The 15,524-nt window shown below is 38.4% G+C and overlaps 1 protein-coding gene and 2 long non-coding RNA genes across 6 annotated transcripts in view; all 3 read right to left on the bottom strand.

Annotated features, from left to right (window-relative positions):
- CPEB4 (cytoplasmic polyadenylation element binding protein 4) overlaps nt 1-15,524 on the bottom strand; it is a 77,521-nt gene that overhangs the window by 26,542 nt on the left and 35,455 nt on the right. For 2 of the 4 annotated variants that reach the window (XM_032260380.1, XM_032260379.1), the window contains exon 3: nt 1,481-1,531. The exons of the other annotated variants lie outside the window; for them this stretch is intronic. In XM_032260380.1, the coding sequence (XP_032116271.1) occupies nt 1,481-1,531 (51 nt within the window). The remainder of the gene's footprint in view (nt 1-1,480; nt 1,532-15,524) is intronic. 4 annotated transcript variants of the gene reach the window in all.
- LOC116538127 lies at nt 5,175-6,354 on the bottom strand. Its single transcript, XR_004263514.1, has 2 exons — nt 5,992-6,354; nt 5,175-5,929 (listed from the first exon to the last, which is right to left on the bottom strand). It is a non-coding gene; the product is annotated as an uncharacterized LOC116538127 (long non-coding RNA).
- Nucleotides 10,748-15,516, bottom strand: LOC116538128. Its single transcript, XR_004263515.1, has 2 exons — nt 12,587-15,516; nt 10,748-12,267 (listed from the first exon to the last, which is right to left on the bottom strand). It is a non-coding gene; the product is annotated as an uncharacterized LOC116538128 (long non-coding RNA).

Here is a 15,524-nt window from a genome sequence, read left to right as displayed (position 1 = left end):
TACAGGTGACTTTTTTTCCTAGTTTAAGTGAATTTAGCTTTAAGGAAAACCCACTAGAGAGAGCTTATTTTTCTCAACAACCCTCAACAAAGATGGGCCCCAGAGGCAACTAATCCAACAGGAACACCTTCATAAGGAAACTGGGACAAAGAAGAGTTGATCACTTTGTCTATCATGACATAGCAGTACCCCAAATTTTGGTTCACTACAATTTCCAGTATTTGGACCTGACTCGAACTAGTTCCAAAGGAAAAGGTAAACTCTACGCGCGTGTGTGTGTGTGTGTGTGTGTGTGTGTGTGTGTGTGTCCCTTATGCTCTCCTTATCCTGATGCCACTGTCACCACAGGGTTTGGTTTTTGGCCTAATACATTTATGCTGGAATATTATATTATGGCATTATTTCTGGCACTGTAGCATGAAAAGGCCTGCATCTGATGACCAAGTGAGGTTTTATAAACTATTTAGTCTCCAGAAGATCTGATGTTCCCAGCAATTCTCATAAATTGAATCTCCTGCTAACTTTTCCTGGCTCAACAATCCTAAGTTCTACAACATATTGATTTCAAACACTAGCCAAAAAGGAGATTGTCATAAAAATAATTTTTAACTCCTAATTCACAACATACTAAAATCAAGAAGTGGAAGGATTTTTATTTTTATTTGTTTTGGGAATGATGAGAATACAGTTATTTAGTCCAGAACACTTCTTAGAGGTTGTGGGGCTGAAAATGAGCCTTGACAAATGGAAGGCATTTTCTACACACAGAAATTTGCAAATTTACATTCCATAGTAAATTAGTAGAAAAGAAGTAAACAAGACCTCTGTATTTCACCCCATTGTTTTCGAACATGATACTAAAAAACAGACACTAAAATTCTTGTAAGTGAATGTTCCCACCTCCTGGTGAAACTTAGCTTGCTTCACTATGCACATAAAAAGAGAACTCAACAGAATCTTAGCAGTACTTAGAACAGGAAAGGAGAGTCTAATGAAGGCACTGAAAAGCCAATCAAACTTCATTTTTCTTGTTTTCGTTTGACAGCAAACAGCAAATGACCTTGTCCTATGCAATGTCAAGCACTGTGGTTTTAGGCTGCCTTTTTCTGGTTTTAGATCTCTGCTTACCCTTTCCTCTTGGAACATTTTTCCAGCCACGTGGAAATGGCTTTTATGTTGACATTTCAAAGGTCACTCTACAGAAGCTAATATTAGATAAAGCCAGTCTTTCAGTATCATTATGGGATTTTCATTTATTCTCATAAATGAAAGTTAAGGACAGGGAATCAGTTGGCCCTCAAATTAAAAAAAGTTTCTGCCACAATTTTGAGGTAAAAGAATTATTCTTAAAATAGCTGATAGATTAATGGCAACTTATAATTATCATTACAGAACAAACTAATGTCATTTCTCCACTGTTGAAGCACAACTACTATATCAGTTCTGTGCACTTCACTAGGGTAAATCAATTATCACTTACCATTAATAAGCAGAGAGCTATCGGATCCTGGATATGAATAGTTTAGACGACCTGAAGGTAAAAGAAGGCCGTTACTAAATTTACTTTTTTCATAGATGGTTTAAACTTATTCAATAACAGAGCTGAACTGACTTGCTTTCAAATAGGCAAGGTATTTGAATCAGAGGATATATCAATCAGCATGTTCATCAATATTTAAAAAGGAAAAGTTTCAAAGCAGAAAAAGAAAGTATCTCTCATATTTAACTACTAAGTCCTTCTAATTTGCAAATCCCCATCCAAAGTAATTTTCTTTATACCATTATGTAACAGCAACTCATTATGACAATCTTCACATTTCTGCCCCAATAAATGTGAAAATTTTTCTTCATTTGCGTAGTGTTTTGTTACTTTTGAAAGTATGTAATTGGCAGTAATATTTTCCTATGTGACTCATAAGAAAAGTGCCACGATTATGCCTACATGTACAGACAGGCTAATGGGTTTAATTTCAGGATTGGGGGAACATTCTCAGAGGGAAGAAGAACATTTCACTGAACTTACATCTGACAAAATATATCAAAAGCCCAGGGCACAGCAAGCACTCACTAAATGCTGGGTTACTTTCCTCTAAATTTTGAAGTGTGTCAAAATCTACTTTTGAAACTAAAATGGGCACCCAAGATATCCCTCAAAAAAGAATTTGCAAAGGTACTAAAAATTTTTGTTGCATGAACTGTCTTTCAGATTGCTAGCCACAAACACAAGACAGGGAATGGCAGTGGGATTTCTCTACCTTGAAGTAATTACATTTCTGTTTTGGAAGAGTTTCTACATGTAAACTGAGTATACTACAAATCCTTACTGAGTACACATATGGATCTAGTTCTATACTGTAAGTTATAAAACAGGAATCATCATGCAACACTTTTAAGTCTCCAAACCCTACGTGCCACCTGCACCCGCCTTAAGAAGAATGACTGCAGAACACTCAACAGGTCTTCCTCATCTAGGGAATGGATAGGAGGACCTGGTTGGTAGTTCTCTACTATAGTCCCACCTTCTATAAATCAGGATTTAGAACAGGAATTTTAAAGTGACTCAGAACTACAAACATTCCCTTAGGAAACAGCAGTCTGAACTCCAAACCCACAGAACCACGACACCCAAAGGCTAAGGAAAAACGGATAAACAGAGGTTCTCCAATGGCTTACGACTGGGGTAGGCCTTCCAGGATGCCAGCAAAGACTACACCTAGTTCCACTGAACACTCTGGGAACCACAGCTAACATGGGGTCCCATCAATCCAACAGCTACATAGTAACAACTCTTTACAAAGGAACTTAAGGTCTTCCATGTTTTAAAATGTTGCTTCTTTGAAACAGTCTCCAAAGAAATGAACTAATGTCATGAAAAGAGGAAACGATTCTCTATTGCCAGCAACTTTAATGAATCCATATCTAAAACTTGAAGTCTGGATAAATTCTGAACATTATAATTTTCCTACAATTTTAAAACCAAATGAAAGGACTTAAAAGAAATTAAGTTGGTAATTGTTCCGTTTAAATTTCAGCTTATTCCTATGTAGGGAGTGGGGGTAGGAATGGAAATGGAAGAAAAAAAGATAAACATTAATTTCAATATTTCAATTTCTTCCTAAAAATTGGTTTCATACTTTAATGCTAATGTACACAGCCAAGCACCCCAATTCTATCTAGGCTACTGAATTCTATCTAGGCTGCTTTTTAACTACAGTCTGGATCTATGGTCTGTCACAAGTATATATTTTTAAAAGGATAGACTTGAGATGCTAGGAACAAGAACATGACCTTGTTAAAAACTTGTGGGGTGGGGGGCTGGGTGCAGTTGCTCATGTCTGTAATTCCTGCACTTTGAGAGGCTGAGGTGGGCAGAACACCTGAGGTCATAAGTTTGAGACCAGCCTGGCCAACATGGTGAAACCCTGTCTCTACTAAAAATACAAAAATGAGCCAGGCATGGTGGTGCACACTTGTAATCCATCCCAGCTACTTGGGAGGCTAAGGCAGGACCTGTGAGGCAGAGGTTGCAGTGAGCCAAGATCACACCATTGCTCTCAAGCCTGGGCAACAAGAGCAAAACTCTGTCTCAAAAAAAAAAAAAGTTGTGGGGTGGGGACAGAGTACTGTTTCTGAATCACAAAGTAGGAGCTAATTTTCTGTAACGGGACATATATATGGATTCTGTGCTTCTAAAACTCTCTAGTAAATGGGTAAGAGCTATCACACACTTTCATTTATAGTAAAACATTTTTCAAAGGAATGTCTAAATCAATATAGAGACGAAAATATTTCAAAACATTAGTTGAAGTGTTAAGAGGAAATGTTTTATTATCTCTAAAAAGATATTCTAATTATTTAATGCTAACATTGCAATAGAAACCAAGGCTGTTCTATATGAACCATAATGCCTCTTATTTGATGCCAAGGAAGAATTATTATTTTTATTATTATTATTATTTTTTTTTTTTAGAGACAGGGTCTCACTCTGTCGTCCAGGCTGAAGTAGAGTGTGGTGCCATCTCAGCTAACTGCAGCCTCAATCTCCCAGGCTCAAGTGATCCTACCACCTCGAGACTCCCAAGCATCTGGGACTATAGACACATGCCACCATTCAGAAATTTATTTTTTGTAGAAATTGGGTGGGGGGGTCTCCCTATGTTACCCAGGCTGGTCTCAAACTCTTGGGCTCAAGCAGTCCTCCCACCTCAGCCTCTCAAAGTGCCAGGTTTACAGGAATGAGCCACCTCACCCAGCCCCAAGGGAGGATAATAAACAATGAGAACCCAAAAGACAAACAGGCTGGTTTCACAATAAAGTTTTACAAATGAAGTTCCACTTTATCAGAAACTCATCTTTTGGGTACCTTTTAAAGAGAAAGAATATTTTAGCTTGACAGTAACAAAACGGTCCCTTAACTCAATTATGAGATTAACTCACTACATACCTCCTGAAGAGACCTCCCACAACCAAAGTAGGTGACCTTTAACACTTACCCTGTCCCTTGGCCTTACAAGTTAAAGTCATTTTACCCTCCAGCTAAGACACAATGTGCTGCCATTGGCAAAGTTCATAGTTGAACTCTGAAAGTGATACTTGTTTCTAATTTTTTTGATCCAGCCTTGTGATATGATTCCTGTCAGGCTAGAATCAATTGTGGTCTCTAGTAGCAACTACACCTGTGACATTCTGTTAAACAATCAGTTATTCTTTCTACTTATATTTTAACATATAGGCAGTACCTAAGAAAACTGTTTCTTTTTTTAGCCTTCATAATGCCTCCCTAACCTGTGTGCTTACTCTTCTGTAAATTCTCTCCACAACTAAAATATCGAAAGAGTTGTCCATAATTTATTATGGATAATACATATCATTTTCCTTTCTGGAAATCTTCCAAAAGCTCCCATTAAAAGTGCCATGGGAATTTGGTTATCTACAACCTTTTTGCATTCTCCTTGTACTCTTTCCTTTATTTCTGTTCTAATATCCTCTCTGCTGTATTGGTGTAAATTTCTATAGATTTTCTATTCCATGGCTAGCTACTTGATAATCCCTTCACATGTCTGAGACAGTGGCCCTCACTACGTGTTCCCAATGAAGGGTGTGTATGTAGTTTATATGTTTATTTACAAATATGTGCTTATATAGAAACATATTTGCATACTTATAAATACATCTTTTTTTTTTTAGATCATTTTAGGTTCGCAGAATGGGGAGGAAGATAAAGAGATTTCCTATATCCCCCTGTCCCCACATAGGCATAGCCTACCCCATTATCAACCTCCCCACTAAAGTGGTATAGGTTGATGGCAAAAACCACAATTAATTACTTTTGCAACAACCTATACATTTGTTACACCCAAAGTTTAAAGCGTATGTTAGGGTTCACTCTTGGTGTTCATTCTAGGGGTTTGGACAAATGTACGGTGACATGTATCCACCCATTATGGTATCATACAAAGTGGTTTCGCTGCCTTAAAAATCCTCTGTGCTCCACCTAGTCATGCCTCTTTGCCAACCCCCAACCCCTGACCTTTTTATGGTCTCACAGACTTGCCTCTTCCAGACTATCATACAGTTGGAATCATAAAGTATGCAGTCTTCCAGATTGCCATCTTTCACTTAGACATATGCATTCAAGGTTCCTCCACATCTTTTCATGGTTATGATAGCTCATTTCTTTTTAGTACTTAATAATAGTCCATAGTTGGGATGGATCACAGTTTGCTTATCTATATTCACCTACTTAAGGGTATCTTAGTTGTTCCAAGTTTTGACAATTACGAATAAAGCTGCTGTAAACATCTGTGGGCATGCAGGCTTCTGTGCAGACATAAGTTTTCTCAAGGATCATTTCAAATCTTTTTTTTTCAGGTTCACTTTTTTCCAAGACATCTTTCCCAACAAAGCAACATCTTTTTAATAAACTCACCTAATTTTTTTTGTAGCTATAAAGCAGCTTCTGGCTTAACCTTCTTATCTCAACAAACTCACCTAATTTTATTTGTAGCTATAAAGCAACAGCTAACTTTCTTACCTAACCATTTCAGCTTCTGGCTTAACCTTCTTATCTCTCTAGCCCCCTTTGGAAGTAGAACTTTTAATACCTAGGCATCTTGGGTTTCCCGTTTGGGTACCAGGTGAGCATTTGATGAGTTCATTCCACTGAACTCAAAATACCAGTATTTCATAAAGTATAATAAAATAAAAATAATTGAGATATCGTTTATACAACCCAGTACCTGCCTGTTGTTTTGTTTGGTTGAATTTTTGAGAACTCATCTATCTTTTATTTTATCTTATTATTTTTTTTAGATGGAGTCTCATTCTGTCGCCCAGGCTAGAGTGCAATGGCACAATCTCAGCTCACTGTAAACTCCACCTCCCGGGGTCAAGAGATTCTCCCATCTCAGCCTCCCAAGTAGCTGGGATTACGGGCACTCACCATCGTGCCCAGCTAATTTTGTTTGTATTTTCATAAAGACAAGGTTTCAACATGTTGGCCAGGCTGGTCTTGAACTCCTGACCTCAGGTGATACGCCCACCTCAGCCTCCCACAGTGCTGGGATTACAGGCACGAGCCACCACACCCAGCTGAGAACTCATCTATCTTTAATCATTATCCAGGTTTTGGCACATTCAGAATTTAATTCCTCAAGGGAGAAGGAAGGCATTAGGATTTCAGCATGTGAACCTATTTGATGGGTAAAATTCAATCTTTGAAGGCTCTTGTTATTGATTGTGCTATAAATACAAAAAATACTGCCTGGTCAGCAGCTCTAATCTTAGGGAACATTATGACAGGAAAAGTACTAGTCTCTGGAGGCCAGCTGTAGAATTTGGAGCCAGAAGCCTGGCATACATCATGCAGAAGGCATAGGCTATATTTGGTGACATGATTCAACCTAGCCAAATATAGGCAACAGAATATAGTGTGACTCTGGGGATCTACACTACCAAATCCTACAACCTACAAGAGATCCATACATCAAGTAGGCAATTCTACGCTAAGCATTTGCCAGTTGGAGAGAACCAATATTTACCAACAGATTGACTTAGAATAAGCGGGGGGAGGAGGTGCTAAAAAGAACAGTATGTACTAGTATATCCTTTGAAGACACTAACTAAAGTACCCGAGTCAAAAAATAAAAAGGAGAAAAGACTAGAGGAAATACTCTTTTACATTAGCAGTACGTATATGTATTACTTTAATTAATTAGGTAAAATAAGTTATTTTCTAAAGAATAACCCAAATATTACTGCTATTGATAATTCAACAGGAAATAAAATAAATGCTGTCATTTCAAACAACACAAACACTGAAAAATATCAAACGTATTTCCAGTGCAATTAGATTTCATGCTGTCTATAACCTTTTCTTTTTCAGAGTCATGCCAGCAATGCTGACAACATGGTACAGGCCAAGGCCAAGGAATGATAATAGGAAATAACTCTGCAAGGTTGTCCAAAACATAATCAGACAGTCCTATAAAGTGACAGGTAGCATAAAATTTTTAAGAATCAACTTTTGATTGATTCACCCTATAAAAATTTGGATACTCCAAAGAAAAGAAGGGTGTTGGTGGAGGAGTCTTCAGTGACCACCATTAAAAATTTCTAATGCACGGGAGAGGGATCCAAGATGGCCGATTAGCAGCAGCTCAGGATTGCAGCTCCCAGTGAAGGCACAGGGAGTGAGTGGACGCCACACTTCCAGATGAATTTTTGTTGCCCAGGGATCAGGCGATTCCCGGCGGAGGAGCCCCACGGGTTGCCAGTGCAACTCTTTTGGCCGGCGTGGCTGTTCTCAGTGCAGAGTATGCGGGTCTGGGTGCCCTTTTAGTTGGCGTTTGGAGCTCCAGGAAGGCAGAGTTGACCATTCAGCTGATTGAAAGGGGGACTGAAACAGGGAGCCAGGTCAGGAGATTCCCGGGCAAGAAAGCACCACGAATCTCAGCACATCTGTTTCAGCCGGCGCGGTCGCCACACGGGAAATTGCATAGATCCCGGTGCCTTTTCGACAGGCAACTGGGGCACCTGGGGGATAATCAACTGTTCAATTAGGAAAAGGATAAAAGGGGGCTCCGAGGCGGGGAGCCAGGTGATCGGGCTCGGCTGGTCCCACCCCCACAAAAAAACAGCAATTGGAAACCCTGACGGTTGAGAGTTTCACAGCAAGCACAGCTGATCCCGGGAAGGTCCAGCTCTCTGGGGGAGGGGTGTTGGCCGAAAGAAAACAAAGAAACAGAAATAACTTCATCACCAACAAGCTGGACGTCCACTCAGAGACCCAATCTGAAAGTCAGCAATTACAAAGACGACAGTTGATACATCCACAAAGATGGGAAGAAATCAGCGCAAAAAGGCTGAAAACACCCGAAATCAGAATGCCTCTCCTCCTTCAGGGGATCGCAGCTCCTCATCAGCAAACGAACAAGCCTGATGGAGAATGAGTGTGATGAATTGACAGAATCAGGCTTCAGAAGGTGGATAATAAGAAATTTCTGTGAGCTAAAAGAACATATTCTAACCCAATGCAAAGAAACTAAGAACCTTGAAAAAAGGTTTGACGAACTGCTAACGAGAATAGACAATTTAGAGAGGAATATAAATGAATTAATAGAGCTGAAAAACACAACACGAGAACTTTGCGAAAAATGCACAAGTTTTAACAGTCAAATTGACCAAGCAGAAGAAAGGATATCAGAGGTCGAAGACCAACTCAATGAAATAAAACAAGAAGACAAGATTAGAAAAAAAAGAGTAAAAAGGAATGAGCAAAGTCTCCAAGAAATATGGGACTATGTGAAAAGACCTAATCTGCTACGTTTGATAGGTGTACCTGAATGTGACAGAGAGAATGAATCCAAGCTGGAAAATATTCTTCAGGATATTATCCAGGAAAACTTTCCCAACCCAGCAAGGCAGGACAATATTCAATTCCAGGTAATACAGAGAACACCACAAAGATATTCCTCAAGAAGAGCAACCCCAAGGCACATAATCGCCAGATTCACTAAGGTTGAAATGAAGGAGAAAAGGTCAGGTTAACCACAAAGGGAAGTCCATCAGACTCACAGCATATCCCTCAGCAGAAACCCTACAAGCCGGAAGAGAGTGGGGGCCAATATTCAACATACTTAAAGAAAAAAACTTTCAATCCTAGCACTTTGGGAGGCCAAGGCGGGTGGATCATGAGGTCAAGAGATCGAGACCATCCTGGTCACCATGGTGAAACCCCGTCTCTACTAAAAATACAAAACATTAGCTGGGCATGGTGGCGAGTGCCTGTAATCCCAGCTACTCAGGTTGAGGCAGAATTGCCTGAACCCAGGAGGCGGAGGTTGCGGTGAGCTGAGATCGCGCCATTACACTCCAGCCTGGGTAACGAGTGAAACTCCATCTCAAAAAAAAAAAAAAGAAAAAGAAAAAAAAAAAAGAGAAAAGAACTTTCAACCCAGAATTTCATATCCAGCCAAGCTAAGCTTCATAAGTGAAAGAAAAAAGAAAATCTTTTGTGAACAAGCAAGTACTCAGAGATTTCATCACCACCAGGCCTGCTTTACAAGAGCTTCTGAAAGAAGCACTACACATAGATAGGAACAACCAGTATCAGCCATTCCAAAAATATATCAAAAGGTAAAGCGCATCAACATAATGAAGAATCTACATCAACTAATGGGCAAAACAGCCAGCTAGCATTAAATGGCAGTATTAAACTCACATATATTAATATTAATCCTAAATTTAAATCAATTAAATGCCCCAATCAAAAGACATAGACAGGCAAATTGGATAAAAAGCCAAAACCCATCAGTATGCTGCATCCAGACCCATCTCACATGCAAGGATACACAAAGACTCAAAACAAAGGGATGGGGGAAGATTTACCAACCAAATGGAAAACAAACAAACAAACAAAAAAGAAGGAGTTGCAATTCTCACCTCTGATAAAATAGACTTTAAAGCAACAAAGATCAAAAGATTCAAAGAAGGACATTAAATAATGGTAAAAGGATCAATGCAACAAGAAGAGCTAATGATCCTAAATATATACGCACCCAATACAGGAGCACCCAGATACATAAGGCAAGTTCTTAATGACTTACAAAGAGACTTAGACTCCGACACAGTAATAGTGGGAGACCTTAACATCACATTGTCAATATTAGACAGATCAACGAGACAGAAAATTAACAAGGATATCCAGGACTTGAACTCAGGTCTGGAACACGTAAACTTCATAAACATTTATGGAACTCTCCACCCCAAATCCACAGAATATACATTCTTCTCAGTACCACATCACACCTACTCTAAAAGTGACTACATAATTGGAAGTAAATCACTCCTCAGTAATTGCATAGCATTTCACAGGTTTAAATGAAATATTGGTTGGCTGCTTATTTGTTATTTTCCTCCCTTATTCCTTCCCGTCTCTATTGTTAAGCACAATTATTGGCATAAAAGAGGTTTTTAATACCCATTTTTAGACTGCATTCTAGCCTGGGCAATAGGGCAAGATTCCTGTTCTCTCTCCCTCTTTCTCTTCCTCTTTCTCTCTTTCCATTTTTTTTTCTTTCTCTCTTTCTTCTTTTTCTTTCTTTTTTCCCTTAAAAAAAAATTAAAAAAAAAAAATAAATAAAGCATCTGATCTGGAAATAATCAGGTCAGTTCCTTCAGGGAAGGGCCTGTATATTTCCCCACCTTGATTAGTTCATCAAGAGAGCTAATCATTACCTCCAAAAAAAAAAAAAAAAAAAAATACACAATTACTTTCGCACCAACCGAATAGTTTGTTTAATAGATCAAACTTTGGAAAGAACAGACCAAGGACATACTTGTGGTGTTGCATTCAAATTTATTTACATGCAAACTGTGGTGATATTTATTCAACTGTTCTTATTTCACCTTCTTTGAAATTACAATAGGATAGGAGAGAGAATAGGAAGAGTATTTATATTTCCAGGAACTACTGCAGGTCTGGCCCAGCTGATTACTCAAGAGTCATAGCCATGAGTATATGACCCTGAAATTTTTCATAATTCTATTCTAACTGAAAAGACTCTGGGGCTGTACTCTTCTGATCCCTTTAGATTTTAGGGGCATCCAAAGACATACACAAGGTCTCTATGTATATCTCTAACCTGTTCTCACTTATTGTTTGCACTAGTGGAATGATAAAAATAGCTTTAAATAGATTTATTAAACCCAGTTGACTATTGAAAAGTGGTCTTACTTTGCGCAATTTTAAAACCTTGCCAGTCATCAGGGATCATCAAAGTTGAACGATAACTGGTGTGTTTGATTTTGCCTAATTTGCTGTCATGATAATTAAGAATGTCGACAAAAGGAAATTCGTAATATAGCCTAAACAATCCCTTTAGATTCATTGCATGTTCATTGAGCAACTATGTTCTAGAAAAGAATAACCTCTATTTATCACAAGACCACTTTAGTAAATGTATCAGGCTGGGTAGTATTTAGCTTGAGGTATCTTGCTTAGTTGTTTGGATCTGAAGATTTTCACAAGGCCTTCATCACAGAAGCTTACAGGGTAATCATAGCAATATGAATTAAAGCAGCTTGACTGTATTGTTATATACCAATTACACTAGCAAAAAAATAGTACTCATGATGAAATTCAATGTTGATAGGACTGTAGGCAGTACATTCACTGCTGGTGGCAGTATGAGGGGATTTAGTGTTTCTATTAAGCAATTGGATCTTCTTCAAAACGAGTTAAAATTTGTCTGCGTCGCTTGAATTTACCCAAAAGGAAAAAGATACTCAATTTTAAGTCATTTACCGAATTGCAGAGGGTTTTTATATTAAAACATTTGAAATAGCCCCAGTCTCACAGAGAACAGAGTATAACACAGAAACATTGTGGGATTCTGAACACTGGGAAGATGGTTTAAGGGTATCTTGCATTGCTTCCCAAATCTGGCTCCATATTACAATCACCAGGGAGTTTTTCTTTCCTTGTTTAATGTTCCTTCTCCATAGATGATGTATTTATCCAGAATTCATGGAATAGAGGTAGCAAACAGGACAGTGGGTATAAATAAAGCCACTGACAATGTTTTCCTTACGGGTTTTATGGGAAACTGAACTTTAAATGTTAATTATTTGGTTTATAAAGCTGCTTACCACACTCGAGTCCATAATTACTCTCCCATGAATACATGCCCCTACTATCCTCCAACAGAATGAAGAGAATTCTTTCATTAATCTTCATGGTATAGTGATGAAAGGGAGTGGGCCTCTCTGTAGAACCAAAGAATTGAACATCCTGAATGTTTCCTCTTTACAGTCTGTTTGTGGTACCCCCAAACTAGTTAGGTTAATATCACTTAGCCCAGAAAGGTGAACATGGTGTCTTTTTGTCTTTATCTTTGAAGGGGGTAAAATTACAAAGGGAGAGGTACTACGTGAGTGTTTTCCAGAACTGGGAGCACAGAACTAGACCATTCTATCTCAGATTCTCTGCAAGGAGCCACAACTACATGACAGTTGAAGCTACAGACCCTTTCTCCTCTCAATGTCTGTGACTAATAGTTGTGGTATTATTAATGAGAAAGTTTACCTCGTACTATTTGGCAGAATGGTTGGTCTTTGATCTGCGGAGTGGCCACTTGGAAGAAAGACCCTGACTAGTGCTTTGCTGTCTGAACTTTATTTCATGTACCCACATATCTGTGTTAGACAAAGAACTAGAAAGTGTTCAGGTCAAAGGTGAATATCTCTGGGAGAAAAAAAAAAATTCTAATACACACACACATACACAGACACATACATTTGTTGTTGTTGATTAACTAACTAGAGGTCCTGCTCCTACCTCTTCTCCTGCTAATTTTGTTTAGCTCACATCTAAGTAAACCAAAATATACTGTCATAAATAATATTTTAAAAGAGGTAGTCCACCTACCCCTGGCACATCTGCTGTTTTTACAAACACCACTTAAGACTTGCAGCAACATGGCGCTGTGGGGACCTGGACACTGGACAGCAAAGCTCAAGAAATGTGTAATAAATCCACTGGTTTTGAATGCCCACTTTATATTTACACATATGCAGAAGACATATCAATATGAGCTAACAAAAAAGCATTCAATATGTTCTGTAATTTAATGGCATAAATTTAGTTTTCAATAATTTAGTCTATGGACTTAAAAATAACTCCCCAAATCAAAATCAGTAAGCTTATTCTACCCCCTTATCTATCCGTGTTACAAACCCATTTCCAAAAAAAGACATTCCCATGCAAAATCACAAAGAAGGAACTGGCTGGGACTGATATCAACTGCAGAGTCTTGTCCCCTCCCAAAGAGCCACTTCAAATTCACTAAACACACACAGAGTTTAGGCTAAACAAAACCCTTCCCTGCTACAGATCTGGCTTTCAGCTCAAAAGCCAGTGCTTACAAAAATCTTTGAATTAATGCCTTTCCTAACTCTTCACACGGCCATTTCCCTTCCCACATGAGGCTCTCCAGCCATTCAGAACTGCTGGCCCATAACTTCAACTTCTGGGTTACTCCCTCTACCTAGAATGCCCTTTGCTCTCTGTCCGCAATGTCTTACCACTCAAGCCTCCACACTTTTATCCAGGCAGTCCTTCTGCTAGGTCTCACATCCCATGATTAGCCTTCCCTGCCCCACATCATCCTTGCTCTAATTCAGATAACACTCTGTACTCCTTCCAGCATTCTTTACACTTATTACGCTGTGTTTACATTACTTGTTTTAATCTCTTGCTGTAGGGCAATGAGATCTTTATGAATTTGGGGTTTGATATCCCAGAGCCTGGAGCAGAGAATGGTGCTCCATAAACAGCTGTGGAAAATGAATGAAGCAAAGTCAGCAGTTGGTGGTCTCTCCACCCCGGAAGATACAGTGTAATGGGTAGAGTCAAGGCAATTTCATCTTGTGACCTAGGTCAAATTATTTAGCTTTACTGAACTTCAGGAAAAAAGAGATATTTCCATCTACTTCACAAAGCTGTTGTGAGACAGTCTTGAAATAATGTTTGCAGAATGCCAAGAAAAGTCCCTCAGTATGCAGTAGGTACTTAACCAAATTAACTCCTTTCCCTTCCTCAGTTATAAGCCGAAGACAACCAACAATTTTCCACTTGTAAGAGAAAGGACAAGGAGGATTCCTTTTGCCCAGAAAGTTCCAAACTGGAACCTTGGAGAAGGGAGTGGCAAATCTGGGGGATTTTTCAGCTTCAGAAAAATGAGAATTTGCTACTGTCCATGATTAAAAACAAGGATATAAGTCTTCTCAGAAGGAGAGAAAAGAACAAAACCTAACCCCTTACTTTTATCAAAGTCAAACTGGCAAAGATACAAAAGAATTTTAGTTAATAAAAACTTCAAAAATTCAACCTAAAATTTTTCTTTTCAATAAAACCAGGGAGTATCTTCATTTTGAACCAAAACCCCAAATTTAATGTTTTAATTGTGATAGGATGATTGAAAAACAGATTGTAATAGTGGCAAAAGAAAATAACACTTATCTGTAAGATGGGTGAGGTCAATGGAATATGTTTTTACACACGGAGGAAGGTTTCATATACAGGAAGGACTACTTTGACTACAACTTGGGGCAGGTGCGAAGCTACACAAGATCTAAAAGCTTCTAAGAATTTCGGGCAGAAGGGAATGTCTAGAGAGAACCTAGTAAGAAGTTGGCCCAATTAAGGAATTCAAAAGATTTCCTACTGCCAGTAAAGCTAACAACAAACCAGCAAGCAGGAAGGCTATTTTTATCCTTGCCAGAAGCCTTCTGACTCTAGATGCTACACTTAGAGGACAGAGCAACAAGATAACTTGCCTTAAGAGGATGTTATGATACCAGTGATTAATGGCAATTTTTTAAGCTCTAAAAATCTAGGCAAAACTAGGCATAGTTTTTGTCCAAACTAAGCCAGCCAAAGTCAGTTGGGGAAAAAAAAGGTGAAAAAAATATAATGGAAAGAAAAGTGGAAAAACAGACTGAGTAGTAGAAAAAAAATTAAAGCAATCCAGAAAAAAAAAAAGCCAAGGTATTAAATTAAAATTCTCCTTCCTTGCAAAAAGTTTGATTAAAAGAAGCATGTGTTACAAGAGACATATATCAAAAGAACCAGTGAATAAACAAGATGAAAATAATTTTGAGAAATGGCTGTCTGTACTGACGTGAACATAAAAAAACATCAAGATAAACTTATGAAATCTCTAGGGACCACAGGCTACGTCAGTGTAAATGATTGTGAACTTTAGAGATAAGAGAGAAAAGCCACAAGAAACATAATTAGGCTTTTCTCTGACTACAGAAACTAAAAAGAATTAAGACTGACTTCTTATTTATAACCACTATTTTATAAAATAGAATACTACTAAGCTGATAAAAATGCTGTCTTAAAACAGTTTGCTAAAGTCCAAACCCCAGAAAGTAATCTGCAAAGTCACTAGTTGACTTTCTGCATACAGACCTATCTATCATTAACCCTAGTCACTTACTTAACGTGAATTCTGAAA

The sequence above is a fragment of the Sapajus apella genome, unplaced genomic scaffold (assembly GCF_009761245.1).
Source record: "Sapajus apella isolate SASKATOON/1434 unplaced genomic scaffold, GSC_monkey_1.0 scaffold117, whole genome shotgun sequence".
NCBI classification, from domain to species: Eukaryota; Metazoa; Chordata; class Mammalia; order Primates; family Cebidae; genus Sapajus; species Sapajus apella.
Note: the sequence above shows the minus strand (reverse complement) of the source record. Positions and strands in the feature narration are given on the sequence as shown.